Source organism: Castor canadensis, chromosome 7 (assembly GCF_047511655.1).
Source record: "Castor canadensis chromosome 7, mCasCan1.hap1v2, whole genome shotgun sequence".
In the NCBI taxonomy this organism is placed as follows: Eukaryota; Metazoa; Chordata; class Mammalia; order Rodentia; family Castoridae; genus Castor; species Castor canadensis.
Window position 1 is genome coordinate 63,565,178 of NC_133392.1, and position 26,301 is coordinate 63,591,478.

The 26,301-nt window shown below is 43.6% G+C and overlaps 1 protein-coding gene and 1 non-coding gene across 6 annotated transcripts; both read left to right on the top strand.

The window, feature by feature from the left end:
• Positions 1-4,288: 4,288 nt before the first annotated feature.
• On the top strand, positions 4,289-26,279 carry Sec24c (SEC24 homolog C, COPII coat complex component). 5 transcript variants are annotated; one of them, XM_020174436.2, is made up of 25 exons: positions 4,289-4,417; positions 6,396-6,595; positions 7,528-7,663; positions 14,088-14,260; positions 14,484-14,855; positions 15,443-15,579; positions 16,861-16,929; positions 18,235-18,346; positions 18,581-18,708; positions 20,280-20,418; positions 20,634-20,749; positions 20,921-21,045; positions 21,186-21,377; positions 21,558-21,651; positions 21,854-21,970; positions 22,334-22,504; positions 23,020-23,116; positions 23,215-23,360; positions 23,476-23,614; positions 23,757-23,875; positions 23,973-24,152; positions 24,407-24,598; positions 24,827-24,916; positions 25,053-25,202; positions 25,810-26,279. In XM_020174436.2, the coding sequence occupies exons 2-24, from the start codon at positions 6,424-6,426 to the stop codon at positions 25,191-25,193; spliced, it is 3,357 nt and encodes a 1,118-aa protein (XP_020030025.1). In that variant the 5' UTR covers positions 4,289-4,417; positions 6,396-6,423; the 3' UTR covers positions 25,194-25,202; positions 25,810-26,279. The 5 variants fall into 5 exon arrangements, with proteins under 5 accessions (XP_020030025.1, XP_020030023.1, XP_020030027.1 ...); XM_020174434.2 differs by having other exon boundaries at positions 25,053-26,279; XM_020174438.2 differs by having other exon boundaries at positions 14,751-14,855; positions 25,053-26,279.
• On the top strand, positions 11,093-11,203 carry LOC141425198 (U6 spliceosomal RNA). The gene has a single exon (XR_012450287.1). It is a non-coding gene; the product is annotated as a U6 spliceosomal RNA (small nuclear RNA).
• Positions 26,280-26,301: the final 22 nt, after the last annotated feature.

Here is a 26,301-nt window from a genome sequence, read left to right on the forward strand (position 1 = left end):
GTTTTATTTCTCTTTATTGTATTTTTTTTTTGGAGGCACTGGGATATTAACTCAGGGCCTTGTGCTTGGTGGGCATGTCCTCTACCCCTTGAACTATACCTCCAGCTACTATTTTATTTCTCAATCAATAGTATAGTTTATTTATTTGCCTTTCTTCTCTCCTAGATTGTGAGAAAGTTGAAGGCAAGGACTGTATGCCTTTCATAACCCAAGCAGCAGTGACTCACATAATGGGTGCTCAAGAAATATTAGCTGACATGAAGAAGAACGAAATGTTATCATTCGCTGGTAAATGGATGGAATTGGAGAACATCATTCTGAGTGAGGTTAGCCTGGCCCAAAAGACCAAAAATCGTATGTTCTCCCTCATATGTGGACATTAGATCAAGGGCAAACACAACAAGGGGATTGGACTATGAGCACAGGATAAAAGCAAGAGCACACAAGGGAGGGGTGAGGATAGGTAAGACACCTAAAAAACTAGCTAGCATTTGTTGCCCTTAATGCAGAGAAACTAAAGCAGATACCTTAAAGCAACTGAGGCCAATAGGAAAAGGGGACCAGGAACTAGAGAAAAGGTTAGATCAAAAAGAATTAACCTAGAAGGTAACACCCACGCACAGGAAATCAATGTGAGTCAATGCCCTGTATAGCTATCCTTATCTCAACCAGCAAAACCCCTTGTTCCTTCCTATTATTGCTTATACTCTCTCTACAACAAAATTAGAGATAAGGGCAAAATAGTTTCTGCTGGGTATTGAGGGGGGAAGCGGGAGGGGGTGGAGTGGGTGGTAAGGGAGGGGGTGGGGGCAGGGGGGAGAAATGAACCAAGCCTTGTATGCACATATGAATAATAAAAGAAAAATGAAAAAAAAAATCTGGTACCCATTAATCATTCCTATATTACTATTAATAAACTTTTAAAAACCTAAAAAAAAAAAAAAAAAAAAAGAAATATTAGCTGAAATTGTCATTATTCTAGGTGGTCATGGAAAGATGGACATAGATAGGTGCAGGTAAATAAAGCAACTTATATTAATAATAAAATCTCTGAGGATTGGGGGAGAGTTTCAAGTGTAGAGCACCTGCCTAACAAGCACAAGATCCTGAGTTCAAATCCCAGTACCACCAATTTTTTTAAATAAATAAAATATAAAATAAAAGTTACTTGTTTCTATGCATGAATGTGCCCTACATAAAGAGATCTTCTGTTAAAAAAAAAAAAACATTACAGGGCTGGAGGGGAGCACCTGCCTAGCACCTGAGTTCAAGCTCCAGTGCCTCAAACAAAACAAAACAAAACAATAACAACAAAACAACATTAAGCCAGGTACTGGTTAGAGGGTCATACCTCTAATCCTAGCTCCTTGCTAGGCCGAGATGGGAAGGATCATGGTACCAGGGCAGCCCTGGGTTGGGGGGCAGTTTATGAGACCCCATCTCAATGGAAAAAGCTCGGTGTAGTGGTGTGCACCTGTCATCCCAGCCACGGCAGTAAGCTTAAAATAAGATAGTGATCCAGACTGGCCCAGACAAAAAGTGAGCCCTATCTCCAAAATAACCAGAGCAAAAAGGGCTTATGTAGTGGCTCTAGTGGCAGAGCTGCCTAGCAGTCACCAGGCCCTGAGTTCAACCACCAGCAGCAAAGAGCAAGGAGCAAAACTCAGCACCACAAAAAACAAAAACAAAACCCTAGCACTATAATTGTGATTATATCAAAGGCTACAGAGGCTTTTATTTTGGTGGAACTGGAGTTTGAACTCAGGGTCTCACACTTGTTAGGCAAGGTGCTCTTACCATCTGAATAACTCTGCCTGCCCCTACAGAGCCTTTTGTAGTTCTGGTTTGGCTCTTGGTTTTGTGGAATAGCTGCTCTCCTAGTATGCTAAGTGTTGTTTGAGTTGGTATATGATGTAGTCATAGAAACACAAGATTTTAAGTCAGAACTAGGCCTGTCCCACTATTTATTAGTTGTGTGTCCTCATGCAGTCACTTGGACACATTAATAAAAAGGGTACCTAGATATTCCTTCATTCACTATTCAAATATTTATTATGTTGGGCACAGTGGTATCCCAGCTACTCAGGAGGCTGAGGAAGGATTGCCTGAGCCCAGGAGTTCAAGACCAGCCTGGGCAACATAACAAGACTTCATCTCAAAAAAAAAAATTATAGGGCTGGTAGAGTGCCTGCCTAGCAAGCATGAGGCTCTGAGTTCAAACCCCAGTACCACCAAAAAAACCCAAAAAAAAAAACAGAAAAGAAAAAATATATATATATATATATATATATATATATATATATATATATATATATAAATGTTAATTACATGCCAGCCATTGTGGTATACCAGTGGCTTTTAATTAACTCTCAGTGTATATCAGAATCACTTGGAAACTTTGACAGCTACTGATTCCCTAAAATAAGACACAGGTACACATTAACATTCATAGGTCTCAACCCCAGGGATTCTGATTTTATTGGTCTAATACCTGGCATTGGCCTCACACATGCTAGGCAAGGTATTAGGTTTTTTTTTTTTTTTGAGACAAGGTCTCACTATGTGAGCTCAGGCTGACCTCAAACTCTCCATCCTCCTGCCCCAGGAGTGCTGGAGTCCCAGTCATGTGCCATCATGCTCAGCCAGTATTAGCACCACAGATGATTATAATGTGCAATCTAAATTGAGAACCATTGAGTGAAGAAACAAAAAATAATAAAATGCAGCACATCAGCCTTTATCCTCAAGAAACAATCTAGGGTCTACCACTTACTAGGGGTGTCATCTTAAGGAAGACAGAAGACAACTATTCTCCTATGGTGATATGGAGATAAATGAGATAAATCATGTGAAAATGCTGAGCAGATGGCCCAGCCTACAGCAGGTGATCAACAAATACTAGCTGAATTTTGCAAGTTATTAATTTAGATCAGTGGTTCTCAATCTTCAGTGAGCAAGAGAATTACCTGGGAGAGAGTCATCTTTGAAGTCTAGCATCAGTGACCTTTGGGACCGTTAAAACCAAAGCTTGCTGGGAATCATTTCCAGAATTTGACCATGTCTAGGATGGGTTAGAAATTTCTAATAAGTTCTCAGATGATACTCGAACTATTGATGCCAGGATCCACTGACAATCAACTATAAACTGACAACAGGAAAATCTGTTTGGTTAATAAAGCATGTGAAATGCCTAATTCAGTTTCCAGCACAGACTGAAGTGCAGTTTTTTTTTTCCATTAATGAACCTCATTATTGTCAAGAATGAGAGCAAGAACTTTTTTTTGGGGGGGATGGAGGTGGCACTGGGGTTTGAACTCAGAGCTTTCTGGTTGTCAGGCAGATGTCCTACTACTTTAGCCACTCACCAGCTCAAGAGCAAGAACACTTTTGTTTACTATTGTATTCACAGAACTTAAAACATGAATTGGCCTACAGTAATGCTCAAAAAATCATTAATTGAATATTACTTAAAGGATTAAAAGGCCTGGCATGGTGGTACATGCCTGTAATACCAGCACTTCCAGCACTGGGGAGATGGAGGTAGGATCACTAGGTAGCAAGACCCGATCTTAAAAAAGAAAAAAAAAAAAAAAAAAGAGAAATGAAAAATACTACAAATTATTCACTAAACGGGGTAATGACTGCTGCAAGAATTTTTGTTCCATTAGACAAAGCCAGGGAGATCTTTTGGTTCTGGAAGAGCTCTGCACCTAAAGGAAGATACTGTACAAAAATGGTTAGTAACAACTGACCTTTACTGAGTGCTTACTATGATACTAGGCAATCTTTGAAACCTCTCTAAATTCACCCTTTCAAGATGCTGTCAGGTGAGCATTACTATTTCCCTTGTAGAATGAGAAAAACAGAGAAGTTGCTCAAGCCGGTGAATTGCAGAGCCGGAGCTCGAAGTCATCATGCACAGACTAACATCAAAAGTTAGTACCCTTCCACCACCACATGGTGCGCAAAGGTCAGGGGTAAACGCAACCCAGAGGACGGAAATCAATAGGGTCAAGGGTCGGCAGGAAATGGCTACAAGACTCTCTAGATCAGAGGTCATTAATACGTCACAGCTTGATTGAGGGAGCGTTACTAAAGCTATCTAACCCAGCTTTCTCAATCGCGTCTCAATTGGTGATACTATAAAGTGACAGGGACATCTGGAAAACAAAACAAAAATGCACAAAACTCAGCAGAGCTGCCCAGAGAGCAGCCATGAAGGAAGAGAAAAATCGGTGCACACACGACATCCGGGTTTCAGAATGCGTGTCTAATGCCGACGTGGCAGAAGGAGTGGCCAGGCTCTAGAGCGTGGGGGCGGAACTTCCGGGGGCGATACGACAGCACCCTCGGAACCGGAAGTGGAGCCTGGGAGCCTTGACTTTAGGAACGAAGTCGAACCTGGATCTGGAGCCGGGTGAGGAGTGGCATCGGGAGATTGGATGGTGGGTAGGAATGCAGAGGAGAGGCCGAGGCATTTCTGGCCAGATCGGAGTCCGGTTTTAGAAGGAAGGGAGTATCCTGGGGGCGGGGTTTGAGAAGAGACCCTCACCTCACGCATCCACCACCCAGATCAGTCCTAGACTCTCCCTTCGCCTCCCGGCGTGGATTCCGGCTCCCGCTTTCCACACTGAGCCTGTTGAAGGACAAGACTCTCGGTCTCTAATGCTTAGTAGACCAGCTCCGTCTCTCATCGTGGCGGGAGAAACTGGCTTGGCTTCTTGATCTTCGGCGCTCCCAGCCTCCACAGCTCGGCTACTGTCAGAGTTCTAGAAAGCTTGCCCCGCCCCCTTGGGTTGTCACCCTCGACTCCACCTAGAATGGAGTTGAAACTGGAGTTTGACTGCAAGCTCATGTGTCTGTTTGGGGGGATTATTTTCTAGAGAAGCAGCTCCTTTCCTTCCCCCTCCCCTTGACTTTAGGAAGATAAAGAGAGGGGGACATCTGTCAAGCTTAGTGTCAGTGACCTGTATAATGTTTAGGCTTTGTAAGAACAGCTCCCGAGGCGACTTTGAGTTTAAAGAATTCTAGTGTAGGAACAGCTCAGCTTTTTTATAGTTAAGATGGCTCTTTCTAGCACAGGGGAGAGGCCCATTGTTCCACTGCTGCACCTGTGAGGTCCTGTTTCTTTAGTCCCTTCTGCCTATAGGATAATTAGAATGATAAGGCTGTTTAGAGTAGATGTGGTCAGATAGTCCTCTTTATGAAAGGACCCTTGAAAGACCCTCTAACTCATCCTTCTGTTGCTGGGCAACATTGTAGTAATTTTGGTATTGACCTACATTCGTAATTAGCATATAAGCAGAGCAGAAACAGGAGAGTTGGAGAAGTGCTTTGGATTTAGAGTACTCATAGTCCTCTGCTTGAAGGATGAGATGAATGAGCTTTTCCATAAAATCTTAACTTTGCCACCAATCCTTGAACTGTTTTCTAGGTTTTGTTAAGATGTTTTTTTCGGGGGTGGGGGAGAAGGGCGTGGGAGGGTGGTGGTAGTACTGGGGTTTGAAGTCAGGGCCTCACACTTGCTAGGCAGGCACTTTACCACTTGAGCCACTCCTCCAGCCTGTGAAGGTGTTTTTGTGTCTGGCCAAACTGAGTTCTAATCTGTTACCTTGCTAGTTTTCAGATATTCTTTGCATTTGGAGATCTTACTGCTTCAGTTCTAAGGACTGTACACTCTTTTAGTGGAAAGACTGAGGTTGGAGTAGCATTTGGAGTATTGTGATTTAGTCAAGAGTGTCATTCTCTAAATCAGTTGTTCTAAAGTTTTTTTTTTTTTTGTGGTGCTGGGGTTTGAACTCAGGGCTTACACTTTGAGCCACTCCACCCACCCTTTTTTTTGTGATGAGTATTTTTGAGATAGGGTCTCGAACTATTTGCCCCTCACTTGGCTCTAAAGTTTGTTTTTTGAGGAGGATTTTAGTTGATCATTTTAGACTTTCAACCTGAGTGATTAAAAACAATTAGCACATTCGAGGGTACTCAGCGTTTATTGAATGAATGAGTTGATGCTCTAGAGAATGAATGGAAAGTAAGACTATTGTTTCACTTACCTGTAGCATCATGATAGTTTACCAGCCACAGGACTTCTTGTGTGAAATCATACCACTGGGGAACAGAAGCCACTGCTCCATTCCAGTGGGTCTGTCTGAAGTTGGAATTTATACCCTCTTGGCAGTTCACAGTAACAAAATACTTGCTCTGAGGAAAGTAACTGGGTACTGACTGTGCAGTCAGTACCTGTGGGAGAGATCCTGTGGTAGTGTGAGAATGATTAAGCTGATTACTCCCTGATAAGGTCAATCCCTTTTTATCTCTACTTCCTACGCTGAGTAGTTGCTCTCTCTTTAGAAAGTTTGTTTTGACTAATTTCTATCCTTTTTCTCCTCTACTAGGTGAGACCAAGTCGGGGATGCTCTCATAATGAATGTCAACCAGTCAGCTCCACCTGTGCCGCCATTTGGCCAGCCTCAGCCTGTCTACCCAGGGTATCATCAGTCCAGTTATGGTGGGCAACCAGGGTCTACAGCCCCCCCTACTCCCTATGGAGCCTACAATGGCCCAGCACCAGGCTATCAGCACACACCTCTCCAAGGTATGTGTCTAAGTTTCTTTTGAGCAAAGAGGGAAGATCAACAATCTTCAGTTTGGATTGTATTGCTCTAGCAAAGCTGCCAAGGGACTGGAATTGGGGAACATGAATCTGGCCCTCTGAAACTAAGTATCTTGTGAGCATTTTGTCCTTCCTTGTTTTAGGATAGGTGACTATTTCTACCTTAAGACATCTAGTGGGAGTACATCTTCCCAGGTTCCTTGGCAGCTTACTTCCTGTGGGTGTCACTCTGTACAACCTCACCTAGCTTCATTATTAAGAGCTAAATGGAAGGGTTATGGTCAAAGCTCCTCTGGCACCTGTTGATATAATGTCTCTGAAATCACTTATACCTCATGTATATTGAGAATGACTGTCATTGGAGTGATGGTTCTATTCATAAATGATCCTAGGACAGGTCTACTTATGAATGTTTCTAGTATGAAAACTATTTTTGTGCCTGATTTTTGGTGTTTCTCATCTTTCTTCTAATGTCATTACTTTTCCTTTGCTTGAGTTTTCTTTTTAGATGCTGTGTAACATTAGGGAAATAAATATTCTGGTGTTGCATTAGATTTCTTATTTGGCTTTTTCGTTCTCTTTTTTTTTTGGTGGTGGTACTGGGGTTTGAACTTAGGGCTTACACCTTGAGTCTCTCCACCAGCCATCTTTTGTAATGGGTTTTTCGAGGTAGGGTCTCACAAACTACTTTGCCTAGGCTGGCTTCGTAGTGAGATCCTGAATACTCTGCCTGGTGAGTAGCTAGGATTACAAGGATGAGCCACCAGTTCGCGTGATTGTTTCCTTTTAACTGTGCAGCTGTGGTATTGGGTCAGTGAAGGTCTGAGCTTATTGATTCTTGGCTTTGCCTTCTTGGCTCAGGGTGGAGGAGAAAGCTATTTCCCAATCATTTAGTTTCTGCCCTTTACCCTTAGGTGTGTCAAGAGCCCCACCTTCCTCAGGGGCACCTCCAGCTTCAACAGCACAGGCCCCCTGTGGCCAGGCTGCATATGCCCAGTTTGGCCAAGGTGATGTACAGAATGGGCCAAGCTCCACTGTTCAGATGCAAAGGTATGTAACTGAGGTATGGTAAAATGGGTCTGATGAAAGGGGAAAGGTTAGGAATGAGTGAGAGTCTTTTTTTTCCCTTTCTCCTAGCTCCCTTTTTCTCTTCCCTCTACCTTGTTGTATTTTGTCTTCTTTTCTCCAGGTTACAGGTGCTACTCATGTCCAGTCCTGTTTATTAACCCATATTCTTTTTCTGTGAACCTGAATGGTTTTTTGTTTGTTGTTTTGGCAGTGCCAGGAGTTTGTTTTAGGGTTTTTTTTTTTTTTTTTGGCAGCACTTGAGTTTGAACTCAGGGCCTTATGCTTGCTAGCCAGGTACTCTACCACTTGAGCCACTCTGCCAGCCAGCCAGTACTGGGGTTTGAACTCAGGGCCTTGTGCTTGCTAGGCAGATGCTCTACCCTTGAGCCATTTTTGTTGTTGTTGTTGTTTCCTAGTTGTTTTTTTTTTTTTTTTTGCTTTAGTTATTTTTTGGATAGGGTCTTGAGTTTTTGCCTAGGGCAGTCCTAGACCATACTCCTCCTATCTATGCCTCCTATGTAGCTGGGATTACAGGTGTGTTTCACTCTGTCTAGCTTATTGGTTGAGATGGAGTCTCATTAACTTTTTTGCCCACCACTGACCTCAAACTGTGATTCTGCTGATCTCTACCTCCTGAGTAGCTGGATTACAGCTATCATGCCTGGCCTTAGTGTTTTTCTTTTCTTTTTCTTTTTTTTTGGTGGTACTGGGGTTTGAACTCTGGGCCTCATGCTTGCTAAGCAGGTGCTCTTACCACTTGAGACATTCCACTAGACCTTTTTCATGATAGTTTTTTTTTGAATAGGGTCTTGCAAACTATTTGCCCAGGGCTGGCTTTGAACCATGATCCTCTTGATCTCCACCTCCTGAGTAGCTAGGATTACAGGCATGAGCCACTGGTGCCCAGTTTATATTGAATATTTTTGAGATAGGGTCTGAGAGACTATTTGCTGGGGCTGGCCTTGAATTGTAATCCTCCTGATCTCTATCTCCTTAAGTAACTAGGATTACAGGTGTGAGCCACCAGTGCCTGGCTCTATTGTTTGTTTTTGATAAATAATTTAAAAAGTATAACTGTGGATAGGGAATATGGTAATTGGAGTCATCTTCTGACACTTATTGAGTGTCCAGAAAATACATTTTCAGCATTGAATATAAGCTTGGATAAGGCAAATAAGTGGGATACACAGAAGATAACAGGTAGACAAATATACCTAAAGATATAAAACGGATGATGAAAGAAAAAAAAAAAAAACGGATGATGGCAGAGTGGCTCAAATGGTAGATTGCCTGCCAGCAAGTGTAAAACCCTGAGTTTAAACCCCAGTACCTCAAAAAAAAAAAAAAAAAGATATAAAATGGAGTGAGGATATAAGGGTGAGGTGGTAGGGAGCTGTTTTAAATATGCTGGTTAAGGTTAGCCTCTGAAATGTTTGAGATCTCAGTGAAGTGATAAAGTGAGTTGTGCAAAGATCTGGGAGAATAGTGTCTTAGAGGGAACAAAGGCCTTGAGGCAGAAGGTCATTGTACAGGCTAGGGTATAGCTCAGTGGCAGAACCTTTGCCCAGCATGCACAAGACCCTGGGTTTGATCCTCAGCACCTCAAAAAAACAAAAAAGACAATGAGAAAGAGTAGTAGTGAGGTAAGAGATAAGCTAGGAGATTGTGGTATCTTGATGAGAGTATTGCAGGAAGACAAGGGAGTAATCAATTTTGTCAATTGCTGTTGAAAGCTAAGATAAGGGCAGAGAATTGACCATTGGATTTGGTGAGGTCAGGGACTTAAGTTTAAGCAGGTGCTAAGGCAGGGAAATGAGTTCTCAGGACTCATTCAGGGTTCCTTCACCTCCTGAAAGGTAATTTGGAATTGTGACCTTCTTTATCAAATCTGTGTCTGAACTGCACCTTAAGTCAATAGTTAAACTAGAAATTATCTGCTCACCATCAGAGGGAGATAAGGAATCCTGTTTTTCTCAGGTTGGCTGATGATGAGTGGGAAAAGAAAAATTCTTGAGACTGGGAACAATCAGGCGTAATAAAAATGTCTGGGCTGGTAGAGTGGTAGAGCACCTGCCTAGGAAGCGTGAGGACCTGAGTTCAAACCTCAGCACCTCCAAAAAAAAAAAAAGTTCTAAGCTGAGCATTGTGGCACACCCCAGTACTTGGGAAACTGAGGCAGCAGAATTACAAGTTTAAGGCTAGCCTGGGTTACACAGCAAAACCCTATCTCAAAAAAAAAGGTTCTAAAATTATATTCTATTTGGTGGTTGCATAACTGTAAATTGACTGAAATAATTTGCATTTAAAGAAATGAATTTAATGGTATGGAAATTATATTTCAGTAAAGTTTTTTAAAAAATTTAACATCAAGGCCAAGTGTGATGGCTCACTTCTGTAATCTTACCTACTAAGAGGTGGAGATCAGGATTATGGTTTAAGGCCAACCCCATCTCAACCAATAAAAGCTGGGCTTGGTGGTGTGCCCCTGTCATGGTGCACAGGAAGTACAAATAGGAGGATCTTGGTCCAGGCCAGCCCAGGCATAAATGTATATATGTATATATATATACACATACGTATGTGTGTATATATATATATACACACACACATACACATGTACACATATATATACACAAGTGTACATACATATACACACGTGTGTACATATATACACACATATATGCATATACACATACATATATTCACACATATATATATATATATATAATATACATATGTATTAATGTTGAGAGACAGTGTTGTTGGAGTACCTTTCAGAAGCAAATGTGAAACAACAACACTTCCACAATCCAGGCTGTAATGGTTTCTCAGAGGACAAAAAATGATTGATTAGACTCAGAAGAAAGAATTAGGGCCAGCATGCTTCCAGTCCTAAGCAAGTACTGCTCTACTTTCTGTCTCCATAGATTCCCTATCCTGGACTTAAATAAGAATAGAACTTTGCCAGGCACTGGTGGCTCATACCTGTAATCCTAGCTACTTGGAAGACTGAGATCAGGAGGATGGCAATTCAAGGCCAGCCAGAGCAAATAGTTTAAGAGAATCCCATCTCCAAAATAACCAGAGCAAAATGGACTTGGGGTATGGCTCAAGCAGTAGAGCACCTGCTTTTGCAAGCATGAAGCCCTGAGTTCAAACCCAGTTCTACCAAAAAAAAAAAAAAAAAAAGGAATGAAATTATGTACTATGTGGTATTTTGTAACTGACTTCACTTAGTATGTTTCCCAGGTTTATCTATGATGTAGCATGTATCCATACTTCATTCCTTTTTATGTACATATAAAACAGACATAACTGGGGATATAGCTCAGTAGAGAGCAGTTGCCTACCATGTATGAGGCCCTGAGTTGGATCTCTAACACAGCCAAAATATTAAAAAAATTTTCTACAGTGCTCACTTTGGCAGCACATGTACTAAAATTGGAACAATATAGAGATTGGCATGTAGCATGGCCCCTGTGAAAGGATGACACACAAATTTGTGAATCATTCCATATTTAAAAAAATTTTTTTTCTACAATATATAAAGATCTTCTTGCCGGTGGTACATGCCTATAATCCCAAGCTACTTGGGAGGCTGAAGACTGTCTTGAAAAAATTGGAAAAAAAGTTAGAAAAGTAGTTAATTCTGGGAGAAGGGAGACATGTACAGGGAATTTGGATGTTAGTGTATTGTATTTTTTGACTTTTTTTCTTCTCTTTTTTGCAGTGCTGGGGTTTGAACTCAGGGCCTACACCTTGAGCCATTCCACCAGCCCTTTTTTGTAATGGGTTTTTTTCAAGATAGGGTCTTGTGAACTATTTGCTGGGGCCCGAACCTCAGTCCTCCTGATCTCTGCCTCCTGAGTAGCTACGATTATAGGCGTGAACCACTGGTGCCCGGCTTGACTTGGTTTTTGATTATGTGAATGGTTGAATTATAACTAACTGTTCACATATGTGTCTTACACATTTTTCTACTTACATTCTCACAGTTAATTGGGAATCAGGTCTGGATTGTACTTCTAGCTTGTTCTGTTACTTATACTTTCAGTGTTTTAATTTCCTGTCTGCTCTGTCTCCCTCATTATTTTGCTGTAGGATTAGATAAATAAACTAGAGATAATTCTAGCTACTCAGGAGGCAGAGATCAGGAGGATTATGGTGCAAAGCCAGTCTTGGAAAAACCCATCAGACAGACAGACAGACAGACACACACACACACAAAAGGCAGGTGAAGTGGCTCAAGTGGTAGAGCGCCTGCCTAGCCAGTGTGATAGTCCTGAGTTCAAACCCCAGTACCACCAAAAAGGAAAAGAGAAGTCAGAGATACTTTAGAAGTCCTAAAGCTATATGTAGATAAGGTAGAAGTTGATTGTTACGGGGCATGTGGCAGAATGGCATTGGGTAGTTGGTATTGTTATCCATGTATATATATATATAGTACTGGGGATTGAACTCATGAGCATAATCCATGTTAATGGAGCAGTACTGTGGAATGTAGTAATTCTGACAAAGATTTATTGAACTTCTGCCATGGGCTATTTTTAGTACTATGGAATTAAAAAATGCAAACCCCAACAAAGAGCTTATGGAGATAAGGTTGACTAGCAGAAATACTAGTTAAAAGAAACGATACTAGGACTGGGGTTATAGCTCAGTGATGGAGCACGTGCTTACCTAGCATGTGCAAGGCACTGGGCTTGATCCCCAGCACTGCAAAAAAAAAAAAAAAAAAAAAACCCAAAACAAACAGACAAACAAAACTAGTTGAAGAAAATACTAGTTGAATGAATCAATGAGAATTGGTATTATACTGAAGGACAAATGGGAGCTGACCAAATATAAAGTACTAGTATTTAGTAGAGATAGGAAGTATTTGTCAGAATTTCAATATAAGAGCTGGGTGCTGTTGGTTCATGCCTAATATTCTAGCTACTCAGGAGGCAGAGATCAGGAGGATCACTGCTTGAGGCCAGCCTGGACAAACAATGCATGAGATCCTATCTCAAAAAAACCCATCACAAAAAAGGGCTGGTGACTTATGGTGTAGGCCCTGAATTCAAACCCCAAAACCACACACACACACACACACACACACACACACACACACACACAAAATTCAATATAAGAGACTACTGTTGTGAAGAATTTGATTAATTCCTGAAGTCACAGGAGGAGTTTTTTTGTATAATATCCTATTTTGTAGATATCTGCAGTAATATCAAACTGAAACACCACCGATATTGCCTGTAGTAGGTACATAGTGTTATTGGAATGATTTATATTTAAATATGTTGTCTGAGTAACAAGGTGTTGCTAGATAGACCCAGTTTGAAAGGCTGCCTGGTTTATGTCATTTTTCTAGGCCTTTCCTAGTATAGTTAGCATCATCCTTCAAATTAGTACAGATTGCCAAATTTAGCTACCTGCTTTTCTGATTTTACAGTTTCTTCTAACACCTGTCTCAGGATAAACTAATACGTACTTGTGTTTACAGCTTGAATAATCAAACTTCATTTGTTTGAGCTCACCTTTTTTTTTTTTTTTGAGTTAGGCTCTCACTATGTAGCCCAGGCTGGCTTCAAACTCTTTATTTCATTCTCTCTCTCTCTTTTTTTTTAGGGGGGGGGGCAGTACTAGGTTTTGAACCTCAAGGCTTTGTGCTTGCAAGGCAAGTCTCTATGTCTTGAGCCATGCCCTCAACCCTAGCATCAAATTCCTTTTTTTTTTTTTTTTTTTTTTGCGGTACTGGGGCTTAAATTTAGGGCCTTCACCTTGAGCCAATCCACCAGCCCTATTTTTGTGAAGGGTTTTTTCGAGATAGGGTTTTGAGAAATATTTGCCCAGACTGGCTTTGAACTGTGATCCTCTTGATCTCTGCCTCTTAGGTAGCTAGTATTACAGGCGTGAGCCACCGATGCCTGGCTGGCCTCAAATTCTTAATCTTTTGCTTCCACCTGTCAAGGGCTGGGATTACAGGTATAGGTCACCACTCCTAGTGCACTTGGTCTCACATTTCTTAAACATTTGTTGTGTTCATGCTTATGTGTGCCTTTCACTTCAACTTCTTTAGGGTTCAGATTACAAAACTTAGATGGTTTGTCAACATAGGACTGAAGCAGAGAAAATGATAATTTATGTATCAGATTAAATAGTATTTTACCAGATGGTGTTTGGCATGTTTGTGGAGTAAATCTAGTAGAAAAGACTTTTCACAAACATATTTGTGTAGATAATCAAGAATGTAATTCACTCACAAATATCCAAGTGTGAAGCCATAAAAGAGCTCACGATGAGTATAATGTGCTAAAAAACAATGTAGCTTCCTATGTGATTAGAACTCCTGACAACTTTGAAGAGTATCACAGTCCATTAGTCATCTCTTCTTTCATTCTCTTTACAGGCTTCCTAGCTCTCAGCTTTTTGGGTCCCCATTGGCCCCTGTGGCCAGCCAACCAGCCGTGCTTCAGCCTTATGGTCCTCCCCCAACAAGTACACAGGTGACTGCACAGCTGGCTGGAATGCAGATCAGTGGTGCTGTGGCCTCAGCTCCTCCTCCTTCAGGGCTGGGCTATGGTAAGTAGCAGTGACCACAGTAATGTTGCTATCCCTTTCTTTTCAGAGGTATTAGGCTCTGGGAATATACTGAATCCCTTTTATTTCCTTTTTATTTCCTGTGCTTCTGAGCCCCAGAGGAAGGGATAGTCATAATTAACCCTTTTTTTGTGGGAAGGGAAGTGATTTACTGAATAAGTAGGCAGAATGGCCAGGCTTCTGACTTTAGTCTTCTTTTTCTCAGGCCCACCAACATCACTGGCCTCAGCCTCAGGAAGTTTCCCTAACTCTGGTCCATATGGCTCCTATCCTCAGGGCCAGGCTCCTCCCCTTAATCAGGCCCAAGGTCATGCTGGGATCCAGCCTCCCCAGAGATCTGCCCCACCACTGGCCTCCAGCTTCACATCCCCAGCTTCTGGGGGTTCTCGGATGCCTTCCATGACTGGTCCACTCCTGCCTGGACAGGGTTTTGGGGGTCCCCCAGTGAGCCAACCCAACCATGTGTCCTCAGCTTCTCCTCAAGCTGTGCCCCCAGGCACCCAGATGACTGGGCCCCCAGGACCACCACCACCTATGCACTCCCCTCAGCAGCCAGGCTATCATCTGCAACAAAATGGTGAGTTTTTCCCAAAGTTTGACTAAAGGCTTCAGTTATTTCGATGCTTTTTATTGTTGTTGTTGTTGTTTTTTGTCTTTTGGTGTCAGGGATTAAACCCAGGGCCTCATGCTAGGTAAGCAGTTTACCACTGAGCTACAGTCCTCTGCTTTTTTTCTTTTAGTATTGATTGCTAAGTCATGAACGATATGGACATTTCAGGGTATCATTAGGATATAAGGTTTTTTTTTGCGGTACTGGGGCTTGAACTCAGGGCCTTCACCTTGAGTCATTCCACCAGCCCTATTTTTGTGAAGGGTTTTTTGAGATAGGGTCTTGAGAACTATTTGCCTGGACTGGCTTTGAACCACAGTCCTCCTGATCTCTGCCTCCTGAGTAGCTAGGATTACAGGAGTGAGCCACCAGCGCCCGACTAGGATTTGATGTTTATAAGACATTCTTTTTTTCTTAGTTCGAATAGTAGGTCTTTCTTTGAATGGCTTCATCAGGCATTAGTGTACCTCAAGTCTATGATCATAGGAGTGTAGCTATTTTCCTGAGACAAGTAGGAGATTTTAAATTTATGAACCTTGTGCCATGATTCTCAGGTTCTTTTGGACCAGCCCGGGGCCCTCAGCCCAATTATGGAAGCCCCTATCCTGGAGCACCCACCTTTGGCAGTCAGCCTGGGCCTCCTCAGCCACTGCCTCCTAAGCGCCTGGACCCTGATGCCATCCCTAGCCCTGTAAGTAAATACTTACGTAGTCCTGGGGAAAGGGCTTGTGTCTGCTAGATGAGCAGGTTAACCTAGATGAGATATTTGTCGTGCAAGGCCCTGAGTTCAAACTCCATAGCAACCCCCCCTCCAAAAATAGATTTGTTTAGCATTTTCTGATAATTTTCCCTTTTTGTTATTCATCTTCTTATAGACCTAGAGCCTAGATGTAATTTTTGACTCTTGGAACTACAACTTGAAGTTCCAGAAGTCTTTTAGGGGAAGTTTTACTCCAGAGCTGCATAGGGAGGGAAGGGAAGCCAAGAGTGATTGCTTGTCTATAGAGTTCTGGGTTGAGGGCCATGTGTTGTCACTATTGGACATACATTGCATGGTCAATTTTGCCCTTCTGTGGAATAGTGGCTGGATATTGTTCCCTTAGAACTAAGGTCAGCATTCTTCCTAATAGCTAGAGCAGGAAGGAACTTTTTGGTATTAGGTGTTCAGTACAGGAAAGCCTCACTGGTTCCTCTCTACTCATACTTGAACAGTGTTGAAGGAGGAAGCCCTCAGTACTTTGGGTTAGTAGGTCCCTGCTGTCTGGATGGGTAAAAGCGATCTGTAATGTACAAGGGACGTATGTGTGTAAAGTCTCCCAGGGAGAGGGTGAATCTTACTCTCGGAGCCACTAAAATCTTTAGGCCCTCCTTATTAGACTTGGGATAGAGGACTGTTCCTAAGTGGAGGGCACTTTATAGCCTATCTGTAACATTGCTATGTCAGTTACCTCACCATGCTAGTCATTGTCATACCCATTCTGTTCTCTTCCTTCTTCCTTTGGGGACCTACCGTAGTGTTGAGGGAGCCTGTTGGCCAAGAGGAATCCTGAAGACTGAGAAGCCCCTCCTTCCTCTTCCATCCTTCATAGTGGGAAGTAGGGTCTGACTGGATGCAGGAAGGCTTCTGTCCATCATAAGAGGGATCCTTAGATGGAAGGTTTGGCCTTTTGGAGGGAGCATTCCTCTTCTTCCTTAAGGTTTCTTGTGTTCAGTCCCTCCCTGTAAAGCCCTGCTTACCGCCTGTTTGTTCCCTTTCCTTATCTTGCTCCATCATATTTGAGTTACTGAGGCCTTTGTGTTGGGCCACAGAGAGAGACGTGGAATTTCAAATCTGGAGGGGTTCTGATTTCTGAGTTGGATTCCAGCTCTTGGTGGCTAAATCATCAGGGTTGAGAGAAGTAACATCTGACTCTTGTTCTTTTGTCTCCCTCCCTGTATTCCCCTTCTGTCTTTATTATTAAAACACTAAAAGCAACTCAATGAGCTGCCTCCTCAGCAGAAAACCAGGCACAGAATAGACCCCGATGCCATTCCTAGTCCAGTAAGTGCAGGGGGTGGGTGTGTGTGCGTGTCATCCCTGTATTAGTGCCACCCGTGCATGCATGTGACTTCATCTTCACTTCATCTACCATGTCCATCTCTTTACATTCTCTTTCCTTAGCCCTTCTAGATCCTTGCTTTTATAGGCTAAAGGATATGCATGCCTAAAGTCACCATGTAATGCAGAGGTAGCAAGCTGTTGGCAGTGCCTTAACTATGGGATGGTAGATGGTCAGGCTCTAAGGGCAGGACCAGGTGGCATGTTAAGCTTTGGTTTTAGTCCTGCTGGCTCCTCCAGGAGCTTGTGTGTGACATGTGATGGAACAGGACTGAGTTGAGCAGTACAGCCTCCCAGTTTAGGTTTGATTTGTCTACAGCCTATTGTGGAGAAACATTTGTGTAGGTGGCTACTAAGGTATAGGTTCATAACATCCCAAATTGGCATATCTTACAGGGAAAGGGATTGCTGATTTGGGAAATTGTGGGCCACTATCCCATCTGGAGAGTCTTTGACTCTGATACAGTTTTGAACCTTTTCTGTGGTAGGATACAGAGTCTTATTTGCCCTTTACTTTTTCTCATTTTACCAAACTCATCTGGAAGTAACAGACCAAAGGTGACCAGTATGTATAAGGGTATAAGGGTCTGATTACCAGCTTTGCATATCCTCTTTTTTTTTTTTTCTCCCTTCATTGTGTCTGTTAATATGTGAGGACTGAGGATTGGGCTATAAGGATTGGGTACTTACCCTCTCCTGTATATACCCATTGATGCTAACCTGAAAGGAAAGCAGCATCTGCTTCTTCTCCTTACCTGATCATTTTTGGCTGTTTAATTCTCACCCTGTCCCTTGTTAATTTCATTGAGTGTAGAGCCATTCCAGGTAGATTCATTTTTACATGGTTACTGTCATCTGTTTCCTGCACTGACCCAATGTGTCTTGGGGGGAGGAGGGAGAAATCTTTCTGGGATAAGGTAGTGAAATCTAATCAATAATCAGAGCTGGAGCTTTCCTGGAGTGGGAGAAAGAAGAGGTTGCTCACCATCGATAGGGGTCAGAGAGCAATCCGTCAAGAAACCCATTCTCAGTATAACCTGCTCAGCATTTTGCTGTTGGCTATAGAGTAGAAGATTGGTATGTGGTATTTGATATGGTCTCCAGAAGGAGAGCAGTTCTGGTGAATGAGGTGTTCTTTAGCAAATTGTTAGTTTCTTGTGCTGTAGCTCTAGCCTGTCTTTCTCCTGGTATTCTGGGACCTGGCACTTCCTTTTCTTCTATCACCTCACTCATTTAACTTCTCCACAGATTCAGGTCATTGAAGATGACAGAAACAACCGGGGTTCAGAGCCATTTGTTACTGGTGTACGGGGCCAGGTGCCACCTTTAGTGACCACCAACTTCCTGGTGAAAGACCAAGGTGAGAAGGGCATTAACTCTTCCCTAGGGTGTCTTTTTCTCTAAGGTTATCAGCTATGGATGAAGCTTTTGTCAGTCTTGAACTACAGACCAGTCTTCCCATCAAATCCTTTGGGTGAGGTGAGGGGAACCACATTAGTTTGAGCATTTATGGAGCTCATGGAGTGAATCATCGACAAAGAGCTGGTATTTGGAGGGATTCTGTGATACAACTCAAGTCTTCTACCTCCTTCAGGTAATGCAAGTCCCCGATATATCCGATGCACATCCTATAATATCCCTTGTACATCTGACATGGCTAAGCAGGCTCAGGTGCCTCTGGCAGCTGTCATCAAGCCACTGGCAAGACTGCCCCCAAACGAGGTAAGTCAGGGAAGGGGCTAGAATATAATAAAGAGTAGAGAGGGAGGAGAATAAAGCTCTTCCTAGATGTGATTCTGGCCGGCACAATGGAAGGCATCTTGGTGGGGTGGGATGGGATAGTGTTTTCAGTAGCTTTCTTGCTAGGGCCCATACCTGGAGGAAATGGTAGGAATGAGAGAAGAAGCACAAGAAATTTTGTGGGACCAGGCTCACAGGAGGAACAAACTATATGAAAAGAGGCAGAGCCAACTTATAGGATAAAGACAGCAGAATGTAGGAAACTCTCATTGCATGGTCATCTCTGGATGATGGAAAGCACATCATTCTATTTTTAACCTATATGCTATCCTATCATCCCAGGTGGGGAAGGAATGTTAGGACAACATATAAAAGAATAGGTATAGTAGGATCCAGTACTCTGTTCCTCATTTGGCTTTGGGCCCCAATTTATCACTCCAGTGCCTGAAACCAGCATGAAAAAAGAGAACTAGGCAGTTGTTCTTTCAGGCTTGGATTGGTTACCCTCATGTACTTAAGACAGAATTCTCTAATGCTGGCTGTGGTAGCATATGTCTATAACACCAGCAGTCTGGAGGTTGAGGCAGGAGGATCACAAATTCACGTCCAGCCCTGGGCTACATTGCAAGGCCCTGTCTTAAATAAGCAAAGAAACAAAGAAACAAAAAGTTCTCTAGGGCTGGAGGTGTGGCTCAAGGGGTATTGTGCCTGCTTAGTAAGCACGAAGCCCTAAGTTCAAGCCCCAGTACTGCCAAAAAAAAAGTTCTCTAGAAGTGGAAGCCCAAGACTCAGTTTATATTCTGCTGCTCTCTCTGCTTCCACTGTACTCTTTGTCTCTTTCTGGGTCCCAGTGGGAATGGCTGAACACTGGTCTCTTATTTGTAGGGTGACGTCCGCTTGGGACATCAGTAGGTAAAAGGGGGAGAAGCATCATAGATACTTAAGGGAAGAAGCAGGAGTCAAAATCCCTAGGGCAGGAGTAGAGTGGACTGAAGACAGGGCCAAAAGCAAGAATCCTGGATAGCTGGGCACCAGTGACTCTTGCCTATAATCCAATCCTAGCTATTCAGGAGGCAGAGATCAGGAGGATCTTGGTTTGAAGCCAGCTCAGGTAAATAGTTTGCAAGACCCTATCTTGAAAATATCCAACACAAAAAAATGGCTCACAATGCCTAGCAAGTGTGAAACCTTGAGTTCAAACCCCAGTACCACCAAAAAAAAAATTATTATATATATATATACATATATATGTATGTATATATATATATATCTCCTGAATAACTTTTGGCTCTTTTCTAAATAGCCTGTGACAGCCCTGGCTTGCTATAGTCAGTTTCACATTCTCTCTTTTTCAGGGAGAAATGCAGTCTGGGAAGGAGAGTGGAAGGAACTGTGGAATTTAGACTTAAGGGACAGTTTCCTTATCATTTGTCTCTGTTCCTTTCAGCTCTATTCTTTCCCCTGGCAAAATATTTGTGCTAAGCACGGTCTTCCTCTAGGCTAATTCCTCTTCATCTGTTGCTACATCTGACCCATTTCCCTTTGCTTCTTAGGCTTCACCATATGTCGTGGACCACGGGGAATCTGGCCCTCTACGTTGCAATCGCTGCAAAGCATACATGTGCCCCTTCATGCAGTTCATTGAGGGAGGGAGGCGCTTCCAGTGCTGTTTTTGCAGCTGTATCAATGATGGTATGATCAGAGACTGGGATTCCAGGGGAAGGTCTTGATTGCATCTTCATTGTTCTCTTTCTAATTAAATAGATGAAGGTCCATTTTTCAGAAGCTGGACAACTAGGGCACACCTGGGGATATGGGGTAGTGGAGTAATGTGGTGCAGCTCAGCGAGGACCAGATGTACTAAAATTGAGTAGACCTTTGAGTAACTCATTTCATATTTCCTACAGTTCCCCCCCAGTATTTTCAACATCTGGATCATACCGGCAAGCGTGTGGATGCTTATGACCGCCCTGAGCTATCCCTGGGCTCTTATGAATTCTTGGCCACTGTAGATTACTGCAAGGTGAGGGAAGGTAGTCGGGAAGAGCAGTGGGTGGAGGATGATGAAACAGTCAAAAATTGCTGTTACCATCATTCCTTTACCCCTCAGTTGTCCCATTCAATGCTGACTGTTCTCTAGCCAACTGAACTGCTTACCATTTTTCTCCATCCCCAACATTTCCTTCCTCTGCAGAACAATAAGTTCCCCAGCCCTCCAGCCTTCATTTTCATGATTGATGTCTCCTACAACGCCATCAGGACTGGTCTTGTTAGGCTCCTCTGTGAGGAGCTCAAGTCATTGTTAGACTACCTACCTAGGTGAGAGTTATGGAACAGAGGTGCTTCTGTTAACTAATGGTGGGGTATCTGGGTTGACCAAGCAGCTGGAGCCTGATATCATGAAGCTATGGGTGGTGGAGAAGGTGGCCAGTCTCAGTTAACTATGTCATCTTCTACAGGGAGGGTGGGGCAGAAGAGTCAGCAATTCGAGTTGGCTTTGTCACCTACAATAAGGTGCTCCACTTCTACAATGTGAAGAGCTCATTGGCCCAGCCACAGATGATGGTTGTATCTGATGTGGCTGACATGTTTGTCCCATTACTGGATGGTTTCCTGGTCAACATCAATGAGTCTCGGGCAGTAATCACCAGGTAAGAGCCAGATGGTGGGGGTAAAAGGGGAGTGGGAAGGGAGTTGAGCAGAAGGGTCAGTAGCTATGCCTCAGGAGTTTTCAGAGTATGGAGGCCAGATGACTCTTCAGGGAATTGAGAACTGAGGTAGCTGAAATCTTGTTAGCTATTTTGGTTGTCACCTTTCACCTGTCTCTTCAGCTTATTGGATCAGATTCCAGAAATGTTTGCAGACACAAGGGAGACAGAAACAGTATTTGCCCCAGTAATCCAGGCTGGAATGGAGGCTCTGAAGGTAAGGCTGGAGTCCCTGGTAACCTCCTTTGCCTTGCTTTTCTCTGACCATTGTACCCCCTGGCAAATGCCACCCTTTATTCAGTGATTGATGACTGTCCAGTAAGTCAGTCTATCTAACATAGTTGGTGCTTAATAATTGACAGTGGAAGGGATGGATAAATAAAGGAAAGAATAAACAAATAATCTTGTCTTCTTCCTAGGCTGCTGAGTGTGCAGGAAAGCTCTTTCTGTTCCACACATCCCTGCCCATTGCAGAGGCCCCCGGGAAGCTGAAGAACAGAGATGATAGGAAGCTGATCAACACAGACAAGGAGAAGGTGTGAGACTAGAAGGTGGTGGGAGGACTTACCACTACAGAGGAAGGTGGTGTCTTCCCAGCGTGTACTCTTAGCTTTTTCAATTTTTCAAGGGGAACTGGGTCTACATTCTGCTTGTTCACATGTCAGTTCTGTGACTATCAACCTGCTCCACTATTTCCAAACCTCTCTATCCCATCTCATCCAAAAGCCTTTGGTGGACATTTTTGTGTTTGTTTATTTAAGATGTTGTTCTACTACTATTGTAAATTCCAATGCAGTATATCTTAAGTCTTACAAGTATTTGAGTATCCCATATTATTTATGCAGTTCTCAAGTAGGGCAGAGCCAAACTATTTGAACGTTTCTTCTGCTTCTTCCCAGACTCTTTTCCAGCCCCAGACAGGTGCCTATCAGACTCTAGCCAAAGAGTGTGTGGCCCAAGGCTGCTGTGTAGACCTCTTCCTCTTCCCTAACCAGTATGTGGATGTGGCCACCCTCTCTGTTGTGCCCCAGCTCACTGGTGGTTCTATCTACAAATATGCTTGCTTTCAGGTACGGTGTAGGATTCTGGGTGGCATGTGGCAGCAGGGCTGGGAATGTCTGCATGAGGAATGGCTTTTTAGCTGCTGACTTACTAATAGAAATTGTGTTGGAGCAGTGTACAGAAGTGAGCCCTGAGGGTGTGGTGGTAGGAGCATGTGCCTTGGAATCAGTTCTGAGTTGATAGTCTAGCCCCACCACTTACTGGCCTAGGATAAATTCCTGGCCTCTAAGACTTAAGTTAAATGACTTTTAATTACTCCCTCCTTTGTGTTTTCGTCTGTAAAATGGGACTTCAATACTTATAATGATTTGTCTACAGAATTAAATAATTATATGAAAGTACCTCACGTTGTACCTGGAATGTATTAAGTACTTAAAAGCTATCATTGTTGTCATCAACATATTATTTTCACTGTTACTGTTATTATGACTAAACAGGAATGTGATGTGGAAGGGGTACAGGAAGACTGACTATAGAGTGAGGTATGTGGTCAGTAATGTGACTCTGGGCCTGGGGGCTACAGGTGGAGAATGACCAAGAACGGTTCCTGAGTGACCTACGTCGTGATGTACAGAAGGTTGTTGGCTTTGATGCTGTTATGCGGGTTCGGACAAGCACCGGTCAGTCCTGGTTGAAGAGTAGGTGGGGACTAAATCTGAGAGGGAGACATGTGGCCTCTGTTACACCTTTAGGTCTGTCCTTATCCCTGTGGCCTCAGGTATCCGTGCTGTAGATTTCTTTGGAGCGTTGTACATGAGCAATACAACAGATGTGGAGCTGGCTGGTCTGGATGGGGACAAGACAGTGACTGTGGAGTTCAAGCATGATGATCGGCTTAATGAAGAGAGCGGAGCCCTCCTGCAGGTGAGGAGGCAGGAGGCAGGAGATGAGGAGAAAATGCTAGGTGACATTCACTGAGAAATACATGAGTGGGTTGGGTTGTGAGGGAGCGGAATGAGTTCTCTCTTCTTTCCCCTAGTGTGCCCTGCTGTATACCAGCTGTGCAGGGCAGCGTCGGCTCCGCATCCACAACCTGGCCCTGAACTGCTGTACCCAACTGGCTGATCTGTATCGAAATTGTGAGACTGACACACTCATCAACTACATGGCCAAGTTTGGTGAGGGCAGAGGCAGGGCAGGGTGGGATGGGATTGAAAGGTCCAGGATGGCAGTGATTCAGCACTCCTGGGTAGGTATGATTGTGGAAGGCACATGTGATAAGTGGCTGACCAGTCATTGCTTTCTCCCTTTCCCATCCAGCATACCGGGGTGTCCTGAACAGCCCTGTGAAGACTGTGCGTGACACTCTCATTGCCCAGTGTGCTCAGATTTTGGCTTGTTACAGAAAAAACTGTGCCAGTCCCTCCTCTGCAGGACAGGTGGGGCAAGCAAGTTGTGGAGGCATTGTCAGGATAAAGTTTTGCATTCGGAAGAGATTTTCCATGATCATTGATCCTATGTTGATAAATCCCTCAGTTGATCCTTCCTGAGTGCATGAAGCTACTCCCAGTTTACCTGAACTGTGTGTTGAAGAGTGATGTTCTGCAGCCTGGAGCTGAAGTCACTACTGATGACCGTGCCTATGTCCGACAGCTGGTTACCTCTATGGATGTAGCTGAGACCAACGTCTTCTTCTACCCTCGGCTTTTACCAATGGTGCGATTGAGGGTTGGAGTGTGAGACACTACACTGAGTAAAAGTCCTCTTAGAAGGATGTGTGTGGAGAGAGTTAACATTATCTGTCTGACAGAAAAGAATTTGTTTTCATGTACATTTCACACTGAATTACTGAGACCCCAGAGAGCATGGTATCTGGGATTTAGCTTCCTGAGGGTGTGTGTGTGCACGTTATGGGGGCAGTCATGTCTTATGGTCCTTTGGTGATCTTTTGCCCCCTTGCTTTTGTCTAGACAAAGTCTCCCATTGAGAGTACCACTGAACAACCAGCAGTTCGAGCATCTGAAGAGCGTCTAAGCAACGGCGATATATATTTGCTGGAGAATGGGCTCAACCTCTTCCTCTGGGTTGGAGCAAGTGTCCAACAGGGTGTTGTCCAGAGCCTTTTCAATGTTTCCTCCTTCAGTCAGATCACCAGTGGCTTGGTGAGGGCAGGGAGTCAAGGAGAATATGGGTGTGGAATTTTACTTTGTGATGTGAGTGGGAGCCACTGCAGTGTGCTAGTCCCTTTACTAATCGGTGGACACTTGGGAAGGGAGGGTGCTGTCATTGTTTCCAGGCTTTCTTGTTTCAGATGATGCATAAATCGGTGCTGCCCCTTCTTGACTGATCTGAGTACTTTATCATAAAGATGAATAAATTTTATGTTCCAGGGAGTATTGCCAGTTCTGGATAATCCACTGTCCAAGAAAATTCGAGGCCTCATTGATAGCTTAAGGGCACAGAGATCGCGGTACATGAAGGTAACACTGATCTGACCTGGATTTCTTCTTTGTCAAGTCTTCATCTGGAAGTGGGGTGGGAATTAAGTGACCATGTTATGGGATTTCTGCTTCATTCTCTTTGGCCTTGCCTCATGACTCTGCATTCTGGCCATAGCTTATCGTGGTGAAACAGGAGGACAAGCTGGAGATGCTATTCAAGCACTTCTTGGTGGAAGACAAGAGCCTGAGTGGGGGAGCATCCTATGTGGACTTTCTCTGTCATATGCACAAGGAGATTCGGCAGCTACTGAGCTAAAGCCAGTGGGTAAATGACATAGGGTTCCAGAAAGCAAAGCACCCCAGGATGGCAGAGAAATCGGGGCAGTTCCTTATAAGTCATGTAAGCTGACCTCAGTCTCTTTGGGGGCAGGGAAAGATATAAGGAGACACCTTCTCTCTGGGCTCAAGTCTGCTACTACTCTGTCATGTCCTGCTGATTGAAGGTGCCTCTGTCCTCTCACTCTACCCTCCTTTTCCTGCTAAACCTGTTGTGTAATGAATGTAGTTTCTCAGTTCACTGTATATGATTCAGTGTTGGGGGTTTGAAGGCACCCAGACCCTGGCAATATTGTGTCCGTTTGGACCAGTCTCCAAGAGAAGAGGGGCAGGCAGGAAGATGTGAGGAAACTCCAGGGTTACTGTAAGAGTTGGCTAATTCAGCTTAACAACTTCCTATATTAGGGATACATACAGGTGCACAAGAGCTGGGTACGGACCATAGGTGGTGGAGAGAAAAGTGGTCAGTTCTTTTTGAGGCTGGAATTCAGTTACCAAGTTGAAGTTATTGGGGGTGGTTGATTAGCTTTCTTTCTCTGCTTCCACTGTGTGTGCTGTCTGTCCCCTGCAATGAATGGTGAACACTTCATGGATAGAAGCACATGTCAGAGATGAATGGCCTGGGAACTGAACTGAAAAGTATATTAACACCTGGGAGAGGTACCAGCCTCCTTTTCAGCTGAAGAAGCCCCAACACTGGATGGTTCTGTAGGGAGCCTGATCATCAACTTGCAATACCTCACAGAGGCAGCCCACATCCCACTCAGCTCCCATTGGAAACACTTTCTCCAAGCCGGGAGTTGTTGGGGGGAGAGACAGAGATGGCTGAAGCCCTGTCCTCTTGTGCCGAGACACCACTTGGGCTTTGGTATGACTGAGGGGCTGACAAGTTATCTTCCAACCCCAATTGGCTGGGGCAGGACAAGGGCTAGGATTGATGGTGGCCAGGCTTGCCTGCTCCCAGCCTGGGATGCCCCTGCTCTGGACCTCTCATTTCTCATTGGTTTATTTTTCAATGCATCTTTAATTTGTAAAGAAATAAAATAAGACGTAACCAGTAGCCTCATCTTTACTCGCCATGTCTCTTC

Excerpts from the sequence above, each read along its gene's own strand:
- Sec24c (XM_020174434.2), top strand. The coding sequence starts at position 6,424 with ATGAATGTCAACCAGTCAGCTCCACCTGTGCCGCCATTTGGCCAGCCT. Across the intron at positions 6,596-7,527 it reads TCAGCACACACCTCTCCAAG|GTGTGTCAAGAGCCCCACCT; the intron begins GTATGTGTCTAA and ends CTTTACCCTTAG. Across the intron at positions 21,971-22,333 it reads TCAACACAGACAAGGAGAAG|ACTCTTTTCCAGCCCCAGAC; the intron begins GTGTGAGACTAG and ends GCTTCTTCCCAG.